This window comes from Belonocnema kinseyi, chromosome 5 (assembly GCF_010883055.1).
Source record: "Belonocnema kinseyi isolate 2016_QV_RU_SX_M_011 chromosome 5, B_treatae_v1, whole genome shotgun sequence".
In the NCBI taxonomy this organism is placed as follows: domain Eukaryota; kingdom Metazoa; phylum Arthropoda; class Insecta; order Hymenoptera; family Cynipidae; genus Belonocnema; species Belonocnema kinseyi.
Window position 1 is genome coordinate 87,248,710 of NC_046661.1, and position 20,314 is coordinate 87,269,023.

Sequence of the window (20,314 nt, forward strand, 5' to 3'; positions counted from 1 at the left end):
TACATTAACATTTTAAATTTATGAATCTTCAATTGTAAATCTTAAAAATTAAAATATTGAAAGTGTTTTTTTTTTTTAATCACATATTTAAAATATAAATCCTGAAAATTTAATAATTTTTTTCTATATTTTAAAAATTCATCAATTTTTAAATGTAACTCTTCCAAAATGTAGAAAGATGAAGTGTAAATCTGTAAAATTGGAGAGGTTTTAATTTTGAAAAATTACATATCAAAAATTATGCAAGATTTAATTTTTTTAAATAAAAGCCTATAATTCTGATGATTTATATTTGAATTGAAATTTTTTTATTGTAAATCTTCAAAATTGTACTATTAAAAAAAAGTTTAAAATTAAGTTATTTTAAACTTAATAAATCTTCAATATTTGAAATCTTACAAATAAAATAATTTTTAATTTTAAATCGTTAAAAATCAAGAATTTGAAATGAAATTTCAAAATTTCATACCTTTAAAATATAAATCTTGACAATGAATCATTTTTTCTTTATTTTAAAAAATCAAAAAATTTTAATTGCAAATCTTTAAAATTCTAGTTTTTAAATTTAAAAATGTCCAGTTCAAAAGTATGCAAGTTTTAAATTTTACAATATAAAATGTTGTAATTTTTATGATTTGAATTAAAAATTTTATCAATTCGGAAGATTAGAAATTGTAAACTCTTGACTTTTGATCTTCCAAATAATCCCAATTTAATAATTTTTATTGATATATTTTTTAAATTGAAGAATCTTCAATTGAAAATCTTAAATAAATTAAATAATTTCATTGTAGATCTTCAAAATTGAACTATTCCAAAACAAATTTCAAAATTACATCATTTTACAATTAAAAAGATCCAAATTAATGTTTCTTTAATTGTAAATCTTTAAAAGAAACGGAGAGTTGCAAAGTGTAAACCGTTAAAATTTAAGAATTAAAAATGTAAATCTTCAAAATGAACTATTCCAAAAAAATACAAAATTACGTCAATTTGCACTTTATAAAATCCAAATTAATGAATCTTTAATTGTAAATCTTAAAAAATTTCAAATTGTAAATCGTTAAAATTGAAGAATTTAAAATGTAAATCTTCAAAATGAACTATTCAAACAAAACAAAAAGTTCAAAATTACACACATTTAAAATATAAATATTGAAAATTCAATAATTTTCAATTCAATATTTTTAAAATTCAAAAATTTTCACTTGTAACTCTTCAAAATTGTAGAAAGGTAAATTGCAAACCTTTAAAATTTAATTTATTTGTCAAAAATTACATCCAATGGAAAATTACGCAAGTTTTAATTTTTAGAATGAAAAATGATGTAATTCTGATGAGTTCAATTTAAAACCTTTTCAATTTAGAAAATTTGGAATTAAAAACTCTTGAATTCTGATCTTCAAAATCATCCAAATTTAATAATTTTGTTTATATATCTTTAAAACGTTCAAAATTACATATCTTTTAAATAAAAATCTTGAAAATTGAATCATTTTTAATTCTACATGTTCTAAAATCAAGAATTTTTTATTGAAACTTTTCAAATTTGTATAATTTTGAATTTTAAATCATACGCGAAAATTATAGCTAAAAATTATGCAATTTGCAGTTTTACAATAAAAAAATTCCGTAATTTTGATGATTTGCATTAGAAATTTTTTCAATTTTGAAGATTTAGAAATTAAAAATCTCAATTTTTGATCTTCAAAATCAACCAAAATTTAGAAATTTTGATTTATACATATTTAAAATTGAAAAATCTGCAATTTCACATATTAAAAATTATTAAATTTAAATCTTCATAATTTCTTTAATTTCAATTGCCACTCTTTGAAATAATAGAGCTTTAAATTTTAAACCTTACTCGTGAATTAGAATTATACAAATTAAGAATTGATGAATTTTCCATGGAAAATTTTCAAAACAGACCTACATGAAAAATTATTAAATTAAAAAAAATAGGTTGAAAATGAAGAAAATCATTTTAAATTAAAGAAAAATTTGTATTGAATTAAAGCATATACTTTAATTTCATAATTATTCAATACGTTTTATTTTCCTGAAGTTCATTTAAAAATAAAATTTTGCATTTGCATGCAAAATTTGTTCTACGAGTTATTTTATTAAATAATAACCCAATAAACTTAAAAATGTTCAAATAATTTTTGTGGTAGTAGTTTTCTCAAAAATGTCAAAAATTCTATAGAAAAATTATGGCTAGAAAATTGCCACGTAATTTAGGGATGACCCCTCTGAGAATCACGTGATTCATTAAAGATCATTTTTCCTGAAAGCTTTTATTTTCTCAAAATCTGGAAACTATGTTTAATTCTTTACTGTATCACTTGGAACTTAGTTGATAATTATAACTGTAAATGTCATAATATATAGTAATTACAATAATAACTGTGGGTATTCTTATAATGATAATTCTGGAACAAGGTCGCACAATCAAAGCTCCTTAAGGCTCTCCAAATGACTTGGGTTTACATTACACCGAATGACTGCAGCCCGGCACACAAAATAGGTAGCATGTTGCATTTTACAGGCGCAAGGTCCAAGTTCTGGCAAAATTTTAATTTAATGTATGAAAAACAGCTTTTTATACACAGATTTTTAATAAAAGTTTATAGTTTATTCGTAAAATAGAGTCAAAGGGTCAGTTATTGAGTTTGAAAAGAAAAAAATTAATATTTTAAGTACTGAAAGAACATTTCATAGTACATGTTTTCCGAAGACTTATATTTTTTTTACAGAGTAAACTAAAAAACAAAATGGAATGGCCATCTGTTTTCGTCGGAAAATTGTCTTCTCTTTTTTTTCTGAATTCAACTGTTATTGATTAAATTTGATCCTTTGAAGTTTCTACTCTCAGGCTGTAAATTTTCCTTTTGTTATTCTTTTTTTATTAAAAATTACATGATTCGTTGAAAATTCATCCGTTTTGGCTGAATTCAACGGCTTTTAATTTAAAATATTTTTTGGTTGAAACTTCAATAATTAAATTTTCCGTTGTTTGTTGAAGATCCATCTCTATGGTTTAAAATAAACTAATTTTCTTAAAATCAGTTTTTTTCGTTAAAAATTGATTAATTGAAGTTTAATTTAGTAATTTATTAATTGACGTAAATTGAAAAGTTTGAAAATGATTGTTTTGGATGCAAATTCATGTATTTTCTTGAAAATTCATCTCTTTTCGTTAAAAAATAATTTTTCACTTGAAAATGTAAATATTTAAAAAAAAATCGTTTTTCTTTTCTTGAAAATTAATCTTTTGTTGTTGAAATTTCAACTATTGAACATTAATCCTCTTGTTCGCAAATTCATTTAATTTAATTAAAAATTAATTTCCTTGCTTAAAAATGTAACTGCTTTGTTAACAATATTTTTTTCAGATAGAAAATAATACTTCGGTTGAAAATTTATCTTTTTGGTTGAAGATTCATTACTTTTGTTTGAAAATTTCAGTATTATGTTCACATCTCTTTTTTTTTTGTTCGAAATTATTCTTTAAAATGAAAACTGAATCATTTCATTTATTGTTACAAATTCATTTCTTTAGTTGTGAATTCACTGATTTCCATAAAATTTAACTATTTTATTCAAATCCTTTTTTTGTTAAAAAATTTTAACTATTTTATTTAAAAATTGGTGTTTTATCTTGTTGCAAATTTATTTTTAAACTTCAAAATTGATAACTTTATTATTTTTTGTTTCAATTTAACTGTTTATTATTGAATATTTAATTTTTCTCTTGCAATATCTATTTAATTTTTGGGTTAAAAATTAATTTTTCTTGGTTCAAAGTTATACTACTTGTTAAAAAGTAAATGTTTTGGTTGAATGGCTGAAAATTTAAGTATTCTTTTAAAAAAACTCGTTTTTTTTTGTTAAAAATTAATTTTTTAAAGATAAAATTTAACTATTCCATTCTGAGTTGAAAATGTTTCCTTTAGTTCAAGATTCACTTTTTTTAGTTAAAAATTAATTTATTTGCTTAAAAATATTTTTTTTAGATCAAAATTTAATATTTCAGTTCGAAAGTTCATCTTCTTGGTTGAAAATTGATTAGTTGTGGTTGAAAATATAATTATTTTGTTCAAATCACTTTTCTTTCGTTCAAAAAAAATTTTTTAACTGAAAATTGAACTATTCTATTTTTTGTTACAAATTTATTTTTTGACTTGAATTTTTGGCTATAACCTTTTTTTTAGCTGGAAATTCTCTTCTTTCGATAAAAATTTAAGGATTTTATTGAAAATTTGTATTTTTTCTTTGTTGAAAATTAATTTTTCAACTTCAAAAATAAGTATTTTATTTAAAAATAAAATATTTGTCTTCAAAGTTATACTACTTTGTTCACAATTATTTTTTTTTGGAGATTCATTAATTTATTTGGAAATTCATTTTTATGTCTGAACATTCAAGTATTCTATTAAAAAATTCGCTTTTTTGGTTAAATATTAATATTTTAGCTAAAATTTAACTATGGCATTTTGAACTGAAAATTATTTCTTGTTTAGTTTAAAATTCACTTCTGTTTTACAAATTGAGCTATATTGTTAAAAATTCAATTTTTTTATCTGAAAATGTATTGATTTAGTTGAAATTTGTTTAGTTAGACCTTCAAATATTTTGTTAAAAATTTAAGTTATTTTTGTAGTAAAATTGATCTTTCTTGTAGAAATTAAATCTTCTTGGTTGAAAATTCATCTTTTTGGTTAAAAGTTGAACTATTTCATTTTTGGTTCCAAAATTATCTTTATTAGTTGAAAATTCTACTATTTATTATTAAAAATAGCAAATACTTTTTAAAAACTTACTTTAAATTTTTTTCAGTAAACAATAACGTTATGTTTGTAAAATTTAGATTTACGCAAGAAGAATAGACCGGTAAATAAAAAAATTAATTTTTTTTTCTCCAAACTGAATAATTTTTAACTTTTATTAATAAATTGTATAAAAAAGCTATTTTTTATGAGAATGATTTTTTGTAGAAGTATTATGGATTTTGCTAAAACCCGAGTCATTTTAAGAGCCTTAAATTCTCACAAGTCTCAATAAAAATCTGAATTTCTTTGTGCAGAATGAGATAAATGAAAAGAAAAATTTGCTAAAAGGGAAGAGAAGAGAAAGGGGCACTTCGAATTGTACAACTCTGTTCAATCCTATATTTAAATCCTGACGATCGAGAGTTAAAAACCGTTTTTTCGACGATACAAATGACAATAATCAGAGAAATTCGACATTTTCTCCTGTGCGATCAGAGAGAACTCTGACATATCAAAATAGAAATTACATACTTAGTAACGACCATGTATCGGTAAAAATGTGCAAGAACGATAAGTACTATTTTCGAGTGCTATCTAAAGTCACATTGGGACTACTGGCTAAAACAGAATTTCTAGAGGTTTCTAGACATTTAGAATCAAACAAGTCAAAATTTGACTATCCTTCTAACACCGAAAAATCCTTTGAACTAATTTCAAAAGCAACTTCACTTAAATTCTAGACATTTACTATTTTTTTAAGTATAATTCAAAGTGTCTACCAGACTGATGATTTTTAATTCCCGGTCATTTTCAGTTTTCTCGGTCTATTTTAATTCCTTTTGGAAAATTCCTGAACAAACTCAAAATTACGATTCTTTAAAAAAAAATCATTATTCCAAATTCGATTCATAAGTATTTTCAAAAATATTTTCTTGCAAGTCAAAATTTCTTTCGAAATTTCATTGATCCAATTCAGTATTCCTTTGGATTTTTTTTCTGTTGAAATTCAAAATTATCATTTTTCTCGTAAATCTCCTAAATCAGAATTATTTTTGAAAATCCCCATTTGAAATAAAAATTTAAATTCTTTGGGATAATTTACTGTCCCAAGTCAAAATTGTAATTCTTTTGGGGAATTCCTTTTTCGAGGTCTGACTTATAATTTTTTTTTCTCGAAAATAGTCTGATTCAGTTCAGATTTAATATTATTACTCAAAATTATAATTTTTCTCGCAAATTCCATTTTCCAAATAAGAAACATAATTCTTTTAAAAAATCCCGGTTCCAAATCAAAAATTTAATTTGTTTTGAAAATTCGCTATTCCAAGTCAGAATTATAATTATTTTGAAAAAATGCTTGTTCCAGATATAAATTTTTTTTCGCAAATTCCCTATTCCAAATCAAATTTCCAAGCCAGAAAATTTTTTGTTCCAAATCTGAATTATATATTTTTTTTCGAAAATTCTCTGATTCAATTCAGAATTACATATAATTTTTCTGAAAAATTTCCTGTTCTAACTCAAAATTATCACTTATCTCGCAAATTTCCTGTTCCAAATCAGAATCAGAATTCTTTTCAAAAATCCCCGTTCCAAATCAAAATTTTAATTCGTTTTGAAAATTCGCTATTCCAAGTCAGAATTATAATTATTTAAAAAAAATGCTTGTTCTAGATCTAAATTTTTTTGTCTCGAAAATTCTTTGATTCATTTAAAAATCATTTATAATTTCTTCGGAAAATTTAGTTGAAAAACAAAATTATCATTTTTCTCTCAAATTTCCTATTCCAAATAAAAATTTCCAAGCCGAGTTATAATTCTTTTAGAAAATGTTTTGTTCCAAATCTGAATTATATATATTATTTCGAAAATTCTCTGATTCCACTTAGAAATACCTATAATTTCTTTGCAAAATTTCCTGTTCCAACTCAAAATGATCATTTTTCTCGCGAATTTCCTGTTACAAATCAGAAAAATAATTTTTTTCAAAAATCCCCTTTCCAAATCAAAATTGTAATTAGTTTTGAAAATTTACTATACCGAGTCCGAATTATAATCATTTAAAAAAAATGCTTGTTCCAGATCTAAATTTTTTTGTCTCGAAAATTCTTTGATTCAATTAAAAATTATTTATAATTTCTTCGGAAAATTTACAGCTGAAAAACAAAATTATCATTTTTCTCGCTAATTCCTTATTTCAAATCAAAATTTCCAAGCCAGAGTTATAATTCTTTTCGAAAATTTCGTATTTCAAGTCAGAATTAAAATTCGTTTGGAAAATTTTTTGTTCCAGATCTGAATTATAATTTTTTTGGAAAATTCTCTGATTCAATGAAGAATTACATATAATTTTTCTGAAAAAAATCCCCGTTCCAAATCAAAATTTTAATTTGTTTTGAAAATTCACTATTCCAAGTCGAAATTATAATTAATTTGAAAAAATGCTTGTTCCAGATCCAAAGAATAATTTTTTCGAAAAATGTGTGATACAATTCAAAATTGCATATAACTGCTCAGGAAAATTTCATGTACCAACTCAAACTCATCATTTTTTTCGAAAATTCCCTGTTTCAAATCAGAACCACATTTTAAAAAATAAATAAACCTTTTTAAGTAAAAATTGTAATTTTTTAAGAAAATTCACTGTTCCAAGTCAGAATTTTAATTCTGCTCGGAAATTTCTTTTTACCAGCCTAAATAAAAAATTCCTTTGAAAAATTTTTTGTGCTAGATATGAATTATTATTTTCTTGTTTCGAAAATTCTCTGATCCAGTTCAGAAATAAAATTTGATAAGTGCTTCAATCTTTTAAAAAATTCCCCCTTCCAAATCAAAATTATAATTCTTTTGAAAAATGTTCTCAATAAAATTAAAATTATAAATAATTTAATAATTTGATCGAAACAATAAAATCTCGAATGTTGAATAACATCGAAAATGTTTATTAGGAAATTTGAAATATTTTGAAAGTAAAATTTACCAGAACTAGAATTAATTATTTCCGCAACTTGGAATTTCCGGAAGTTAATTTCAGGAATGTAACAATTTTGGGAATATTATCATTTCGGCAATTCTATATTTCTCAATTTTTCTAGGTTTTTTTTTTTTTTGTTTAATCAAATTAAATTACCAGCCTTTTGCTGATTTCCCAGCCTGGTAGAAACTCTGTAAATGTATCTAATAAAAATCAATTGAATAAAGTAAGGGAGGTTTTCTAAAATCCTCAAATTTAATATTTTCTCCATTATGTTCTTTTCTTCCCTTCCTAACTTTCTCAAAACTCAATAAACACACCAAAAAACACGAAAAAAATACCCTGAGAATTCCAGGCTCTGGAATACAGATACACAAAATAAAAGAGAAAAAGTGTCTCTTCTCCCGAAAGGGATACGAAAAAAGTTCCAAACGTTGGAAATACTTTTTTCCTCAGAAAATGCCGTACTTTTAAAAAGGGAGATTCGCATTGATTAGTCCCTTAATCGACAATAACAGAGAACTTTGCGGTGTACAGCAAATACCCATTCATTCATTCTTTGAATGTCTCGTTCAAATCTCGAGGCGGACAGACCTATTTTTTCTAAGGGGCCGTATTTAAATTACGTAAAAAAATATTTCTACCCCCCCCCCCCTCTTTTTGTACGTAATTTTTAGTTTCCAGAAATTTTTTTTTAGTTATTGTTAGTAAAATTAGGCGGGTTGCCCGGGAACTTCATTTTCGAAATTTCCTGATTTTTCCTTGATTAATTTTTCATTTTCCTTGATCATTATTATTCAAATACTAGCATTTAAAAAAAGATGAAACTTACACAAACACACAAAAAAAATATTATTGAATAATAGATTATTGAACTTTCAAGTCAAAAGACGATCTTTTCTGTATAAAAATTGAATTTTCGCACAAAAATATGACTTTTCAGAGAAGAATTAATTTTCTACGAAACTGATGCATTTTTACTAAACAAACAAGAAATTTTAAATGAAGAAAAAATATTTTCGTACTAAAAAAAAAATAATTTTCAATTAAAACAAGATCAATATTCAAAAAATGGAAAATTTACATTCAATAAATTTGAATAAATTGTTTACAATGTGGTTACAGTTTTACCCAAGCAGTTGAATTATCAATTTAAAAAGATTATTTTTTAACTAAATAGTAAAAATTTTAAGCAAAGAGATCAATCTCCAACAAAAAATATAAATCTTCCAGAAAAAAATGATTTCTTAACAAAGTGATCCATACAAATCTTTTTAAAAAAAGTTAAATACTCAAGAAAAGAAGAATCATTTTTAACCATAAATTGGCATTTTAATTTGAAAAAAATGATATTTCTACTAAAAAAGATGAATTTTTAAATCAAAAAGATAAATTTTGAAAGAAATATTGGAATTTTTAACCAAAAAGGATGATTGTTTAAAAAAATTGTTGAATTCTCTACCAAAATAGTTGTATTTTTGTCCAAAAAAGTTTATATTTGTACTAGAACCGAGTAATTTTTAATAAAAACGACAATTTTTTTTAATTTGAACTTTCATCCAGAGAAAATTTCAGTTCATTTGAATTTATTTACTTCATTTTAGTTCATTTCCAACCAAGTAGTCTAATTTACTACCACATAGTCAAATTTTCAACTTACGAAGGAAAAATTTTCAATCAAACATGGAATTGCTAAATTTTCAGATAAAATTAATTTAAAAAAATGAATTTCCCACAAAATAGTCAAATTTTTAACTAAATAGTTTAATTATTAACTAAAAAGATTAATTTTCTACTGACTAGACAAATTAAAAAAATACATGAACTTTATACTAATAATTAAATTTTAAACACATAAAGGAAAATTTTTCAGCCCAAAATAGATGAACTGAATTTTCACATAAAATTAATTAAGTTTAATTTTTTACCAAAAAAACAAATTTAAAAAAAAGGACATTGATTTTCAACCAGAAAAGATCAATTTTCAATCAAAAATGGGATAGTTACATTTTCAGTTAAGAAAATGAATTCACAAAAAAAAAGAATTTTTAGCAATATTGTTAAATTTTCAACCAAGTATTTAAACTTTCAATTTAAAAAGATGAATTTAAACTAAATCATTGGTTTTGAAACTGAAAAAGATTAATATTAATTCAATAATGGAATAGTTCATTACCCCAGTAAAGAATAATCATTTTTTAATTAAAAAAAATTTAATAGTTGAATCTTCATCGAAAAAAGATTCCAGTCGACTTTTCAAGATCAAAATATGAATTTCTTAACAAAAAATAAGTTTCTACGAAACAAATTTAATTTTCAAACAAAAAATACAATTTTTTAACCAAAAAGAATGACTTTACCAAAATACTTGAATTACTAAATAAAAAAGTTTTTATGGAAAAAATTTCAAATTTGAATTCTCAATTCAACACCAAAACATTAAATTTTAACAAAAAGTAACTTTTTTACGAAATAGTTCAATTTTAAACCAAAAAGGATCATTTTTCGAAGAAATTTTTGAATTTTTAACCAAATAATTGAATTTTTACCCAAGAAAAATGTAATTTCTGCTAAAACAGGTGAATCTTAAAATGAAAAAGACAAAATATTCAACAATACTTTAATTTTCTGCAAAATAGTCAAATTTTTAACCAAAAAATTAAAAAAAAAAGTTGCATTTTCATCCAAAATTATTTTAATTGACTTTTCTTCACAAAATTACGAATTATAAACAAAAAGAAAAATTTTCTAGGAAATATTTTAATTTTTAACGAAACAGTTGCATTTTATCCCAGAGAAAAGCAATGTTTCTACTAAAAAAAAAGAACTTTTAAATCAGAAAGACAAATTTTCAGAAAAAATAGTTTTTATCCAAAAAAGATTTCAGTTGACTTATCAGCAAATAAAATATGAATTTTAAACAAAAGAGTTGAAAAGAGTTGAACTTACGAAAAGAGTCGAATTTTTAACAAAACAGCTGAATTTACAACCAAGAAGGATGTCTTTTTAAGAAAATTGTTAAATTTTCAACCAAATAATAAAATTTATAACTAAAAAGATAATCTACAAGAGAAAGTTTTTGCGAATTTTGCAAAAAAATACGTACATGAGTGAAGGACCCCCTCCCCCATGTCACTGCATTTTTTAAAAAGTATTTCAACTTTAAACCAAGCATTTGATTTAAAAAAATGAATCCTCAACCAAAACAGTTTAATTTACAACCAAGCAGCTGCATTTTTAAAAAGAAAAAAAAAAAGAATTTTCAACGAAAAAGATTAATTTTCTAACAAAAAATAAGACTTTTCAACAAAAAACGTGAATTTCCAAACAAAGAATGGAATAGTTACATTTTTAGTGAAGAAAATTGATTCCTAACTTACAAAAAGAAAAATTTAGCAAAAAAGTTACACCACAAAATTGATTTTTAAACCAAGAAGATTAATTTTCTACAAAAATGACAAATTATCAACAAAATGTATTATTTTTCAACCAAATACTTGAATTTTTATCTAGAGTTAATTTTAATAAACAAATGAAACGAATCAAAAATTTAAAAAAAAATTTTTAACAAAGCAGTGTAACTTTCAACGAAGTAGTTGTATTTTTGACAAAAAGAAAAAATTACTTTTACCAAAATTGTCGCGTTTTTTTCAACCAAATGATTATATTTTCAATCAAATAATCTAATTTTTAATCAAATAAGATGAATTCCAAACCAACAACATGAGGGTGGACTTTTTAACCAAAAAGATTAATTTTCTACCAAAAAATACGACTTTTCAACACATTACATGAATTTCCAACCACAAATAAAATAGTTACATCCTCAGTGAAGAAAATGTATTCTTAAATGCAGAGAAAAAATTTCTAGCAAAAATTTAAACAACAAAGCTTATTTTTAAACCAAGAAGATTAATTTTCTACAAAAATGACAAATTATCAACAAAATATGTTATTTTTCGACCAAGTACTTGAATTTTTATCTAGAATTAATTTTCAACAAAAAATGAAACGAATTTTCAAAAAAAAAAATTTTAACAAAGTAGTACAACTTTCAACTAAGTAGTTGATTTTTTTACAAAAAAAAAAATATGATTTTTTACCAAAATTGTTACGTTTTCAACAAAATAATTACATTTTCAAACAAATAGTCGAACTTTTATTTAATTAAGATGAATTCCGAACCACAAACATAATTGTGGATCTTTCAACTAAAAAAATGACTTTAAAAAAAGAATAGTTGTATATAATAAAATAAAATAATAAAGTTTATAACTAAAAAGATAATCCTCAGGAGAAAGTTTTTGCGAATTTTGCAAAAAATACGTACATGAGTGAAGAACCATATGCAACTTCATTTTTTACAAAGTAATTCAACTTTAAACAAAGTCTTTGATTTTAAAAAAATCCTCAACCAAAAAAAATTAATTTTCAACGACATAGCTGCATTTTCAACCAAAAAATATGAATTTACAACCAAAACAATTAATTTTCTAACAAAAAAGAGGATTTTTTAACCAAATACATGAATTTCCAATCACGAATGGAATAGTTACATTTTCAGTGAAGAAAATTGATTCTTAACTTAAAATAAAAAAATTTAGCAAAAAAGTTGAACCACAAAGTTTATTTGTAAACCAAGAAGGTTAATTTTCTACAAAAATGACAAATTATCAACCAAATATATTAATTTTCAAACAAGTACTTGAATTTTTATCTAGAGTTAATTTTAATAAACAAATGAAACGTATTAAAAAAAAGTTTTATCAAAGTAGTGCAACTTTCAACTTAGTTGATTTTTTTTTAACAAAAAACTATGACTTTTTAACAAAATTGTTGCGTTTTCAACAAAATGATTACATTCTCAAACAAATAGTCAAATTTTTATCCAAATAAGATGAATTTCGAACCAAAAACATAATTGAGGACTTTTCAACAACAACAAAAATAAGTTTAAAAAAACATTGGAAAAAATAAAATAAAATAATGAAATTTATAAAAAGGTAATTTGCAGGATAAAGTTTTTGTGAATTTTGCAAAAAATACGTACATGAACGAAGACCCCCCCCCCTGCATTTTTTACAAAGTAATTCAACTTTGAACCAAAGTATTTGATTTAAAAAAAAATCCTCAACCAAAACAAATTAATTTTCAACCAAGAATCTGAATTTTTAACCAAAAAATATAAACTTTCAACAAACAAACAAAAATTTGTACCTAAAAATACGCCTTTTCAACAAAAATCGTGAATTTCCAAAGAAAGAATGGAATAGTTACAGTTTCAGTGAAGAAAATTCATTCTTAACTGCTAAAAAAATTGTTGGCAAAAAAGTTAAACCATAAAATTTATTTTTAAACCAAGCAGATTAACTTTTTACAAAAATGACAAATTATCAACAAAATATATTAATTTTCAACCAAGTACTTGAATTTTTATCTAGAATTAATTTTAAACCAAAAATAAAACGAATTTTCAAAACAAATTAATTTTGAAGAAAGTAGTGCAACTTTGAACTTAGTTGATTTTTTAAACAAAAAACGATGACTTTTTAACAAAATTGTTGCGTTTTCAACAAAATGATTATATTTTCAACCAAATAGTTCAATTTTTATCTAAATAAGATGAATTCCGAACCAGAAACATAATTATGGACTTTTCAAACCAAAAAATTAACTTAAAAAAAAAATAGTTGGATAAAAAGAAATAAAATTCATAAAAAGGTCATTTTCAGGAGAAAACTTTTGCAAATTTGCAAAAAATTACGTACATCAGTGAAGGACCCCATCCTCCCTAACCACAACAAATCGCAACAGATTATCCCCCACCCCCCTAAGCTGTTACGTAATTTAAGTACGATCCCCAAGCTGCCAGTTCTTCTACAAATAATTATATTCTAAATCGTATATTAATATTCACATATCTACGAGGATAAAATAACAAATGTTTAAAGCGGTTAAGGTCACATCGACTAGAATGATTGACTCGACTAGAGCTCCCACTTAATATACAATAGTTATACTCTATTCCCCAAGTGAATTATTAACTCAGGGAATAGAGTATAGTAAGGGGACACTCTCCGTACTACTTCTGCCCCTTACTACTTACAATTTCAACGAATAAACAAGTAATTCGCACGTAAATCCTCCTCTGACATTAACAGTCTTGCGACATTTTTCGCCAAATTTCGTTCATCTAGAGCTAAATCCTTCTGATTAGTAAAAGACTTTCGAGTGCGACGCCTCTCGATGACTTGCTACTGTTACTATATAGAAATTTCTTTGCTAAAAGAGATACAATCAAGAAGGCCTTTATACGTTTCGTCAAGTGCCTGCTGCACCCGGGGAAATCTAGAAATGGGTAGGTTTTTTTTTTTGTTTTTTTTTTACCTTTCCGAAAAGAAAATCGACTTTTCTTCAGAGGAGGTAGTTGGCAACGATTAAAAGTGGGTTAAAAGAATTCCGAGGAGACGAGAGGCACTTGGAAAACGCAGCTTTCTTATTCTAAGGGGTTAATCTCGCTTCGTGGCGGTCAAACTGTTTCCCACAATCAGGTGCTCGTGAGGGAAGTCCAGCACCACCGTTACGTGAAATCCCATATTCGCCGAGGCTATCACGTATTCGCAAAGGGAGAACCAGCTAAACGCTATTCACACAAATTTAATTTTATTAAAACAACAGTTTTTTTTTTTTAATTTTTATACGGGCTCACTTTACGAACATAATATTACAGGAAAATCAGTATTGGTTATATTTATGTGAACAAAAAATCGGCTGAAAATTATTACGCCACCTGGTACCGAAAACTGGAACTAGAAAGAGTAGGTACAATTTTAAAGATGTATTTTAATTTTTGGATTAAAGTGTTTTTACGACAAATTTAAATTTTGCGAATGTACTAATTTATTGCAAACAAAAAAAAAGAAATTTTTTCTTTAACAAAATATTGGACTTTTCAACAAAATAATTGAATTCTTAACATAATAGTTGAATATTCAAACTAAAAAGAAAAATTGCCAAACGAAAAAGTGTCATAGTTTATATTTTAATCAAAAAAATTATAAAATTTTTACAACAAAAGAAAAGAATTTTAAAATCAAAAAGACGAATTTCCCACAAATAAAGATTGTTCACTCAAAATTTTATACGCGTAAATTATTGAGCATTTGAATAAAAAAAATTTTAATTAAAAACTTTTAAATTTGATTTTTTAAAGTTGAAAATTAAACAGTTCCACTTTGAGTGCTTTCATTTGCAGCTCAGTTTTTATTACCACCAGTGGAAAATTTTTTAGCTTTAGTGTTCCATTTATTAAATTTGATTTGGAATTTATTTTGTCGATTAAAACAACCACTAATGAAGTAATTTTGAACCAAAGAGTTTAATTTTCTACCACAGCAGTTTATTTCTCAACAAAAAATATGAATTTTCAACAAAAAAGTTAATTTTTAACCAAATAGCATAATATTCAAATAAATAGTTTAGTTTTTAACTAAGAAATTTAATTTTCTACAAAAACAGATTAATTTAAACCAAGCAATTACATTTTTAACCAAAAAACTATGAATTTTCAGCTAAAGAGATGAATTTTCACCCAAGTACTTCAAGTTTCAAATAAAGAAGATGAATTTACAACCAAATAATTGCATTTTAATCTAAAAAGGATCCGTTTTCATTTTTAAATGGAATAGTTAAATTTTCAGTTAAAATAACTAATTTTCAATCAAAAATTAAACGAATTTTGAACCTAATATTTAAATTTTCAACCAGAGAGATTAACTTTCAAACAATAATATAAATTTTCAACAAAAAAGTTTATTTTCAACTAAATAGTTTGATTTTCTACCACAATCAAATCTTCAAATTGCAAAGGAAAAATTTTCAAGCAAACATGGAATAGCAAAGATTTTCAGATAAAATTAATTAAAAAAAAAAAGAATTTCCAAAACATAGTAAAATTTTCAAATAAATAGATTAATTATTAACCAAAAAGTTTAATTTTATACCAATTAGCTGAATTTTCAAAAAAATAATTTTCTACCCAATAATTAAATTTTCAACTTATAAAGGAATTATTATCATCTCAACATGGAGTAGCTAAATTTTCAGATAAAATTAATTATTAACTAAAATGTTTGATTTTCTACCAAATAGACGAATTTAGAAAAAAAAAATACATAAATTTTCTACTAAGCAATTAAATTTTCAACTTATACAGGAAAATTTTTTAACCAATCATGGAATCGCAAAATTTTCAGGTAGAATTATTTTTTAACTGAAAAAAAAAGAATTTTACAATATCATATCTATAAATAAAAAGTTAAATTTTCAACTATTTAAAAACATTTCAAATTTTTAATTAATTTTGAATATTGACAAAACCTCAACTTACTCGATTTTTTAAAAATGATAGGTGTTCAATAGTTACTTATTAATCAAAATTCAACAATTTTAGTTAATAATTACATTTTTTTAAATAGAACATTTACAATTGTGGCGTTCATGATTTAGTTGTTTTGTTTAGTTTTGAATATTTAATTCATAATTATTGATTTTAAACGAACTGTCAGATATTTCTAAATATTAAGCACTTATTCATTTTCTGAAATAAAAGATTTAAATATAACGTTTTTTTAAAACAGTTTAACTTTTATCGTTAAAATCTGCAAATTATAAAATTTTAAAATGATTCCGAATCGTCTTGTACAATCAATTTTTATTTACTTTTTAAATATTAAAGTACAGTTAAATTTTTAAAATTATTAATTTATATTCACAGTTGATCAACTAAAAATGTTTTTTATCCAGAATATCCTATTTCAAACACTTCTAATTTTTAATTGTTTAAGTCTTTAAAACTGCATTTAAAAAATCTTTAAAATTAAAATGCACACTTGAAAATTTAAATCTTAAATGGAAAAGTTTTAAAGTGAAAGAATTTTGATTTACGCGCTCCAAATTAAATATCATACTTGAAAAAAGATAAAATTTTAACTAATTGTTCAAAAAACGATTCAAATCAAAGTTGAATAGATCTTTATTTTTTAATTTGTAAAAATCCGAGGCGTTGACTGAGCGAGAGCGCTGTATCGAGCCTTGCCACGAGGGCACCTTTTTTCCTAATGAGGAATAAAATACCAAACATTAAAATGTTCTAATTTTGCAATCAGCAATTTCAAAATATTATATTTGCAATCTACATTTGGTTTGCGATTCCAAAGATATGTCACTTGCAATCAAAAGATTAAAAATTAGAATTAATTATCGCAGATTTTAGTTTATTTTTTGACCCTGGTTAGCTAAATTTATGGAATTTTCCGTAGTATAGTTGAAAATGCAACAGTTTATTTTCTAGAAAATTCGTCTGTTAGCAATTCAACTGCTGAATTTTATTGAAAATTTAACTGCTAAAAATTCAACTGTTGAAAAATGTTGAAAATTCGTGTGTTGTTAATTAAACTGTGTCCGTAGCGTCTCTTGCGGAAAAACGATGAAATACAAGTTTTCCAAATGGTATTATTTCTAATTGAAAGCCTTCTAAATTTTACACTTTTAGATTGAATTTTGAAAATTTTCTTAGAAAAGATTTGAAATTTTATCATTTCTTATTCAAAGCTTATTGAATGAAACAATTTTATTTTAAATATAAGAATCTCGAATTTCAATGATTGAAGATAATAAGATAATTTCTAAAATAGGAGAAGTTCAAAATATCAAAAAGGAAATATTTTCCAAATACAATTTTGAAAATTCAATATTTTAAAATTCAAAGGAATTAAAACTGTATTGCTTGTAATAAAGAGCGTTATAAATTGAAAAATTTCAGATTAAAATTTTTTTTAATGGAGAATTTTTTTTAGAAATGAGCTGAAATCGTATAATTTCTAATTAAAACCCTTTGAAATTGAACAATCTTATTTTGAATTGAAGAATCTCGAATCTAAATAATTTAAGATTAAAATTTCAAAAATAGGACAAGTTAAAAAATTTTTAAAATGAAATATTTTTAAATTAGAATTTTGAAAATTCGCAACAACTTTCTTCTGCGGATTATCCTTTTAGGTATAAATTTCATTATTTAGTTAAAAATTTAATAATTTTCTTAAAAAGACATCCTTTTTGGATACAAATCGTTTACAATTGTTATCTTGGCGTTAGAAAGTGAACTGGAATCTTCTTTGGATGAAAATTTAATTATTTTGTTTAAGATTTTTGTTTTGTTTAATTCATCTGTCTTAGGAGAAATTTCACCTTTCTTAAATAATAATGTAACTAATTAAATAATAATAATGTAAATAATTTTTGATTGAAAATTCTACTGTTTTTAAAATATCCTTTTTGTTTAAAAATTCGTCCTCTTGTATTGAAAATTCAATCATTCTTCTTTGCTTGATACTCAAGCAAAGAAGAATGATATTTATCCAAAAAGTTAAATTTTCATTTAAAAAAATAAAATTTCTTCTATCACTTTATTAGGAAATCACTTTTTTGTTAAAAATTTATATTTTAAGTTGAAAATTCATCTCTTAGGTTAAGTTTAATTATTTTGTTGAAAATTAACCTTTATTAATTGAAAATTCAACTACTTGAGTAAAAGGTAAACTACATTGTTAATTTTATTTTTATTGAAGGTTTATGTCTGGTTAAAAATTTAACTGTTTAGTGGAAAATACAAATTACAAAAACAAATACAAAAACCGTGGAACATTAATTATTTTCTGAAAAGTCATATTTTGTGTTTGAAAATTCAATGTTTGTAGAGATAATTCGTCTTTTGACTTGAAGGTTGAATAATTTAGATCAACTTTTTTTCTTGAGTGAAAAATCTTTATTTGTTGAAAATTCTTTTTTTTGGTTTTAAAATTCCTCCTTTTTTGTATAAATTTCATATTTTTTAATTGAAATATAAACTCTGTCACGTTTTTATCAAAAATATATTTTTTTAGGTTGAATATTCAACTATTATGTTAAAAATTAAATTATTTTGTTGAAAATTCCAGTATTTTGTTAAAAAACCATCTTTTACAGTAAAAAAGACATTTTTTGTTTGAAATAATTTAATAAATCTCCTTATACTACTTCGTTGTTTCAACCAAACAAGAATTATTTTCGGTTAAAAAAATTCATTTAAAATAAAAAAAAAAAAACGATTTTTCAACCAAAGAGGTAAGTTTTCAAATTAAATGATAAATCTTAAACAAAAAAAAATGACTTTTTAACAAAGTAGTTCTACTAAGTTGTAAAATTCATTAATTTTCAGCTGCCAGTTTTTTAAAAGTATACCATTTTAAGTATTCCTTTAAAATTGTTTAATTTCACAATAGTTTATGATTAAATATTTAAATCAGCATTGTTTTTAATTATATAAAAAAATGTTATTATAATAAACACAACTTTTTTATTTATTATCTCCAGTTTTTAAAATAACATAATTATTAAATAATTTATCATTAATAGCATGATTAATTCAGGATGGCCGTTTTTGTAAAAGAAAAAAGTTCCTGGTTATTTCCCGGTTTTTTTCGGGTTCGCAAACATTTTTCACGGTCAATGAAATTTAAAAAATCTAACACTAAATCTGATTGTTCCATTCGAAGTAATAAGAACTGAACTGCAAATGAAAGCACTCAACGTAAAACTCTTGAATTTTAAATTTCGAAAATTGAAGTTTATAATTTGTTTCTTTCAATAATTATGTATTAAAATGCTCAACAATTTGCCAGTTAAACTTGCCAGTTAAATCATTTTTGGAAAAGGGAATTTTAAAATTTAAATAAATGCCGAGGTGAAACAGGGAATTTATTATTAGAATGAATTCAAATTCTAAGTTCAAACGGGATATTTTCAAGAAAAATTAAAATTATAAATTGGAACAGGGAATTTTACAAAAATTCGAATTCTTTTTGGAAACAGGAAATTTTCGAAAAGTATTTAAATTCCGGATTTGAAGAAGGAATTTTCAATTTTTAACAAATTCTGAGTTGGAACTGGAATTTATCCAGGAGAATAGCAATTCTCAATGGAAAATTGAATTTTTATAACAAAATTATTGTTCTGTCTTGAAACGAGGTATTTTCGAGAAAAAAATTAAATTATGAATTAGAACAGGGAATTTCCCCAAAAGTTCTAATTCTTGAAATTAGTTAAATTGGAAAATTTCAAGAATTAGAACTTTTTGGAAAAATTCCCTGTTCCAATTCATAATTTAATTTTTTTCCGAAAATACCTCGTTTCAACACAGAACAATAATTTTGTTAGAAAAATTCAAATTTCCATTGAGAATTGCTATTCTCCTGGATAAATTCCAGTTCCAACTCAGAATTTGTTAAAAACTGGAAATTCCTTCTTCAAATCCGGAATTTAAATACTTTTCGAAAATTTTCTGTTTCCAAAAAGAATTTGAATTTTTGTAAAATTCCCTGTTCCCATTTATGATTTTAATTTTTCTTGAAAATATCCCGTTTCAACTTAGAATTTGAATTCATTCTCATAATAAATTCCCTGTTTCACCTCGGAATTTATTTAAATTTTAAAATTCCCTTTTCCAAAAAGAATTATAATTTTTTGG

General features: G+C 23.6%; 1 protein-coding gene across 5 annotated transcripts in view; it reads right to left on the reverse strand.

The window, feature by feature from the left end:
* The window catches only part of LOC117172484 (post-GPI attachment to proteins factor 2-like), a 59,058-nt gene that overhangs the window by 7,898 nt on the left and 30,846 nt on the right, over window positions 1-20,314 (reverse strand). For 3 of the 5 annotated variants that reach the window (XM_033360469.1, XM_033360470.1, XM_033360471.1), the window contains one exon: window positions 14,125-14,392. The exons of the other annotated variants lie outside the window; for them this stretch is intronic. In XM_033360469.1, the coding sequence (XP_033216360.1) occupies window positions 14,259-14,392 (134 nt within the window). In that variant the 3' untranslated portion in view covers window positions 14,125-14,258. Of the gene's footprint in view, window positions 1-14,124; window positions 14,393-20,314 lie in introns of those variants that run through there. 5 annotated transcript variants of the gene reach the window in all.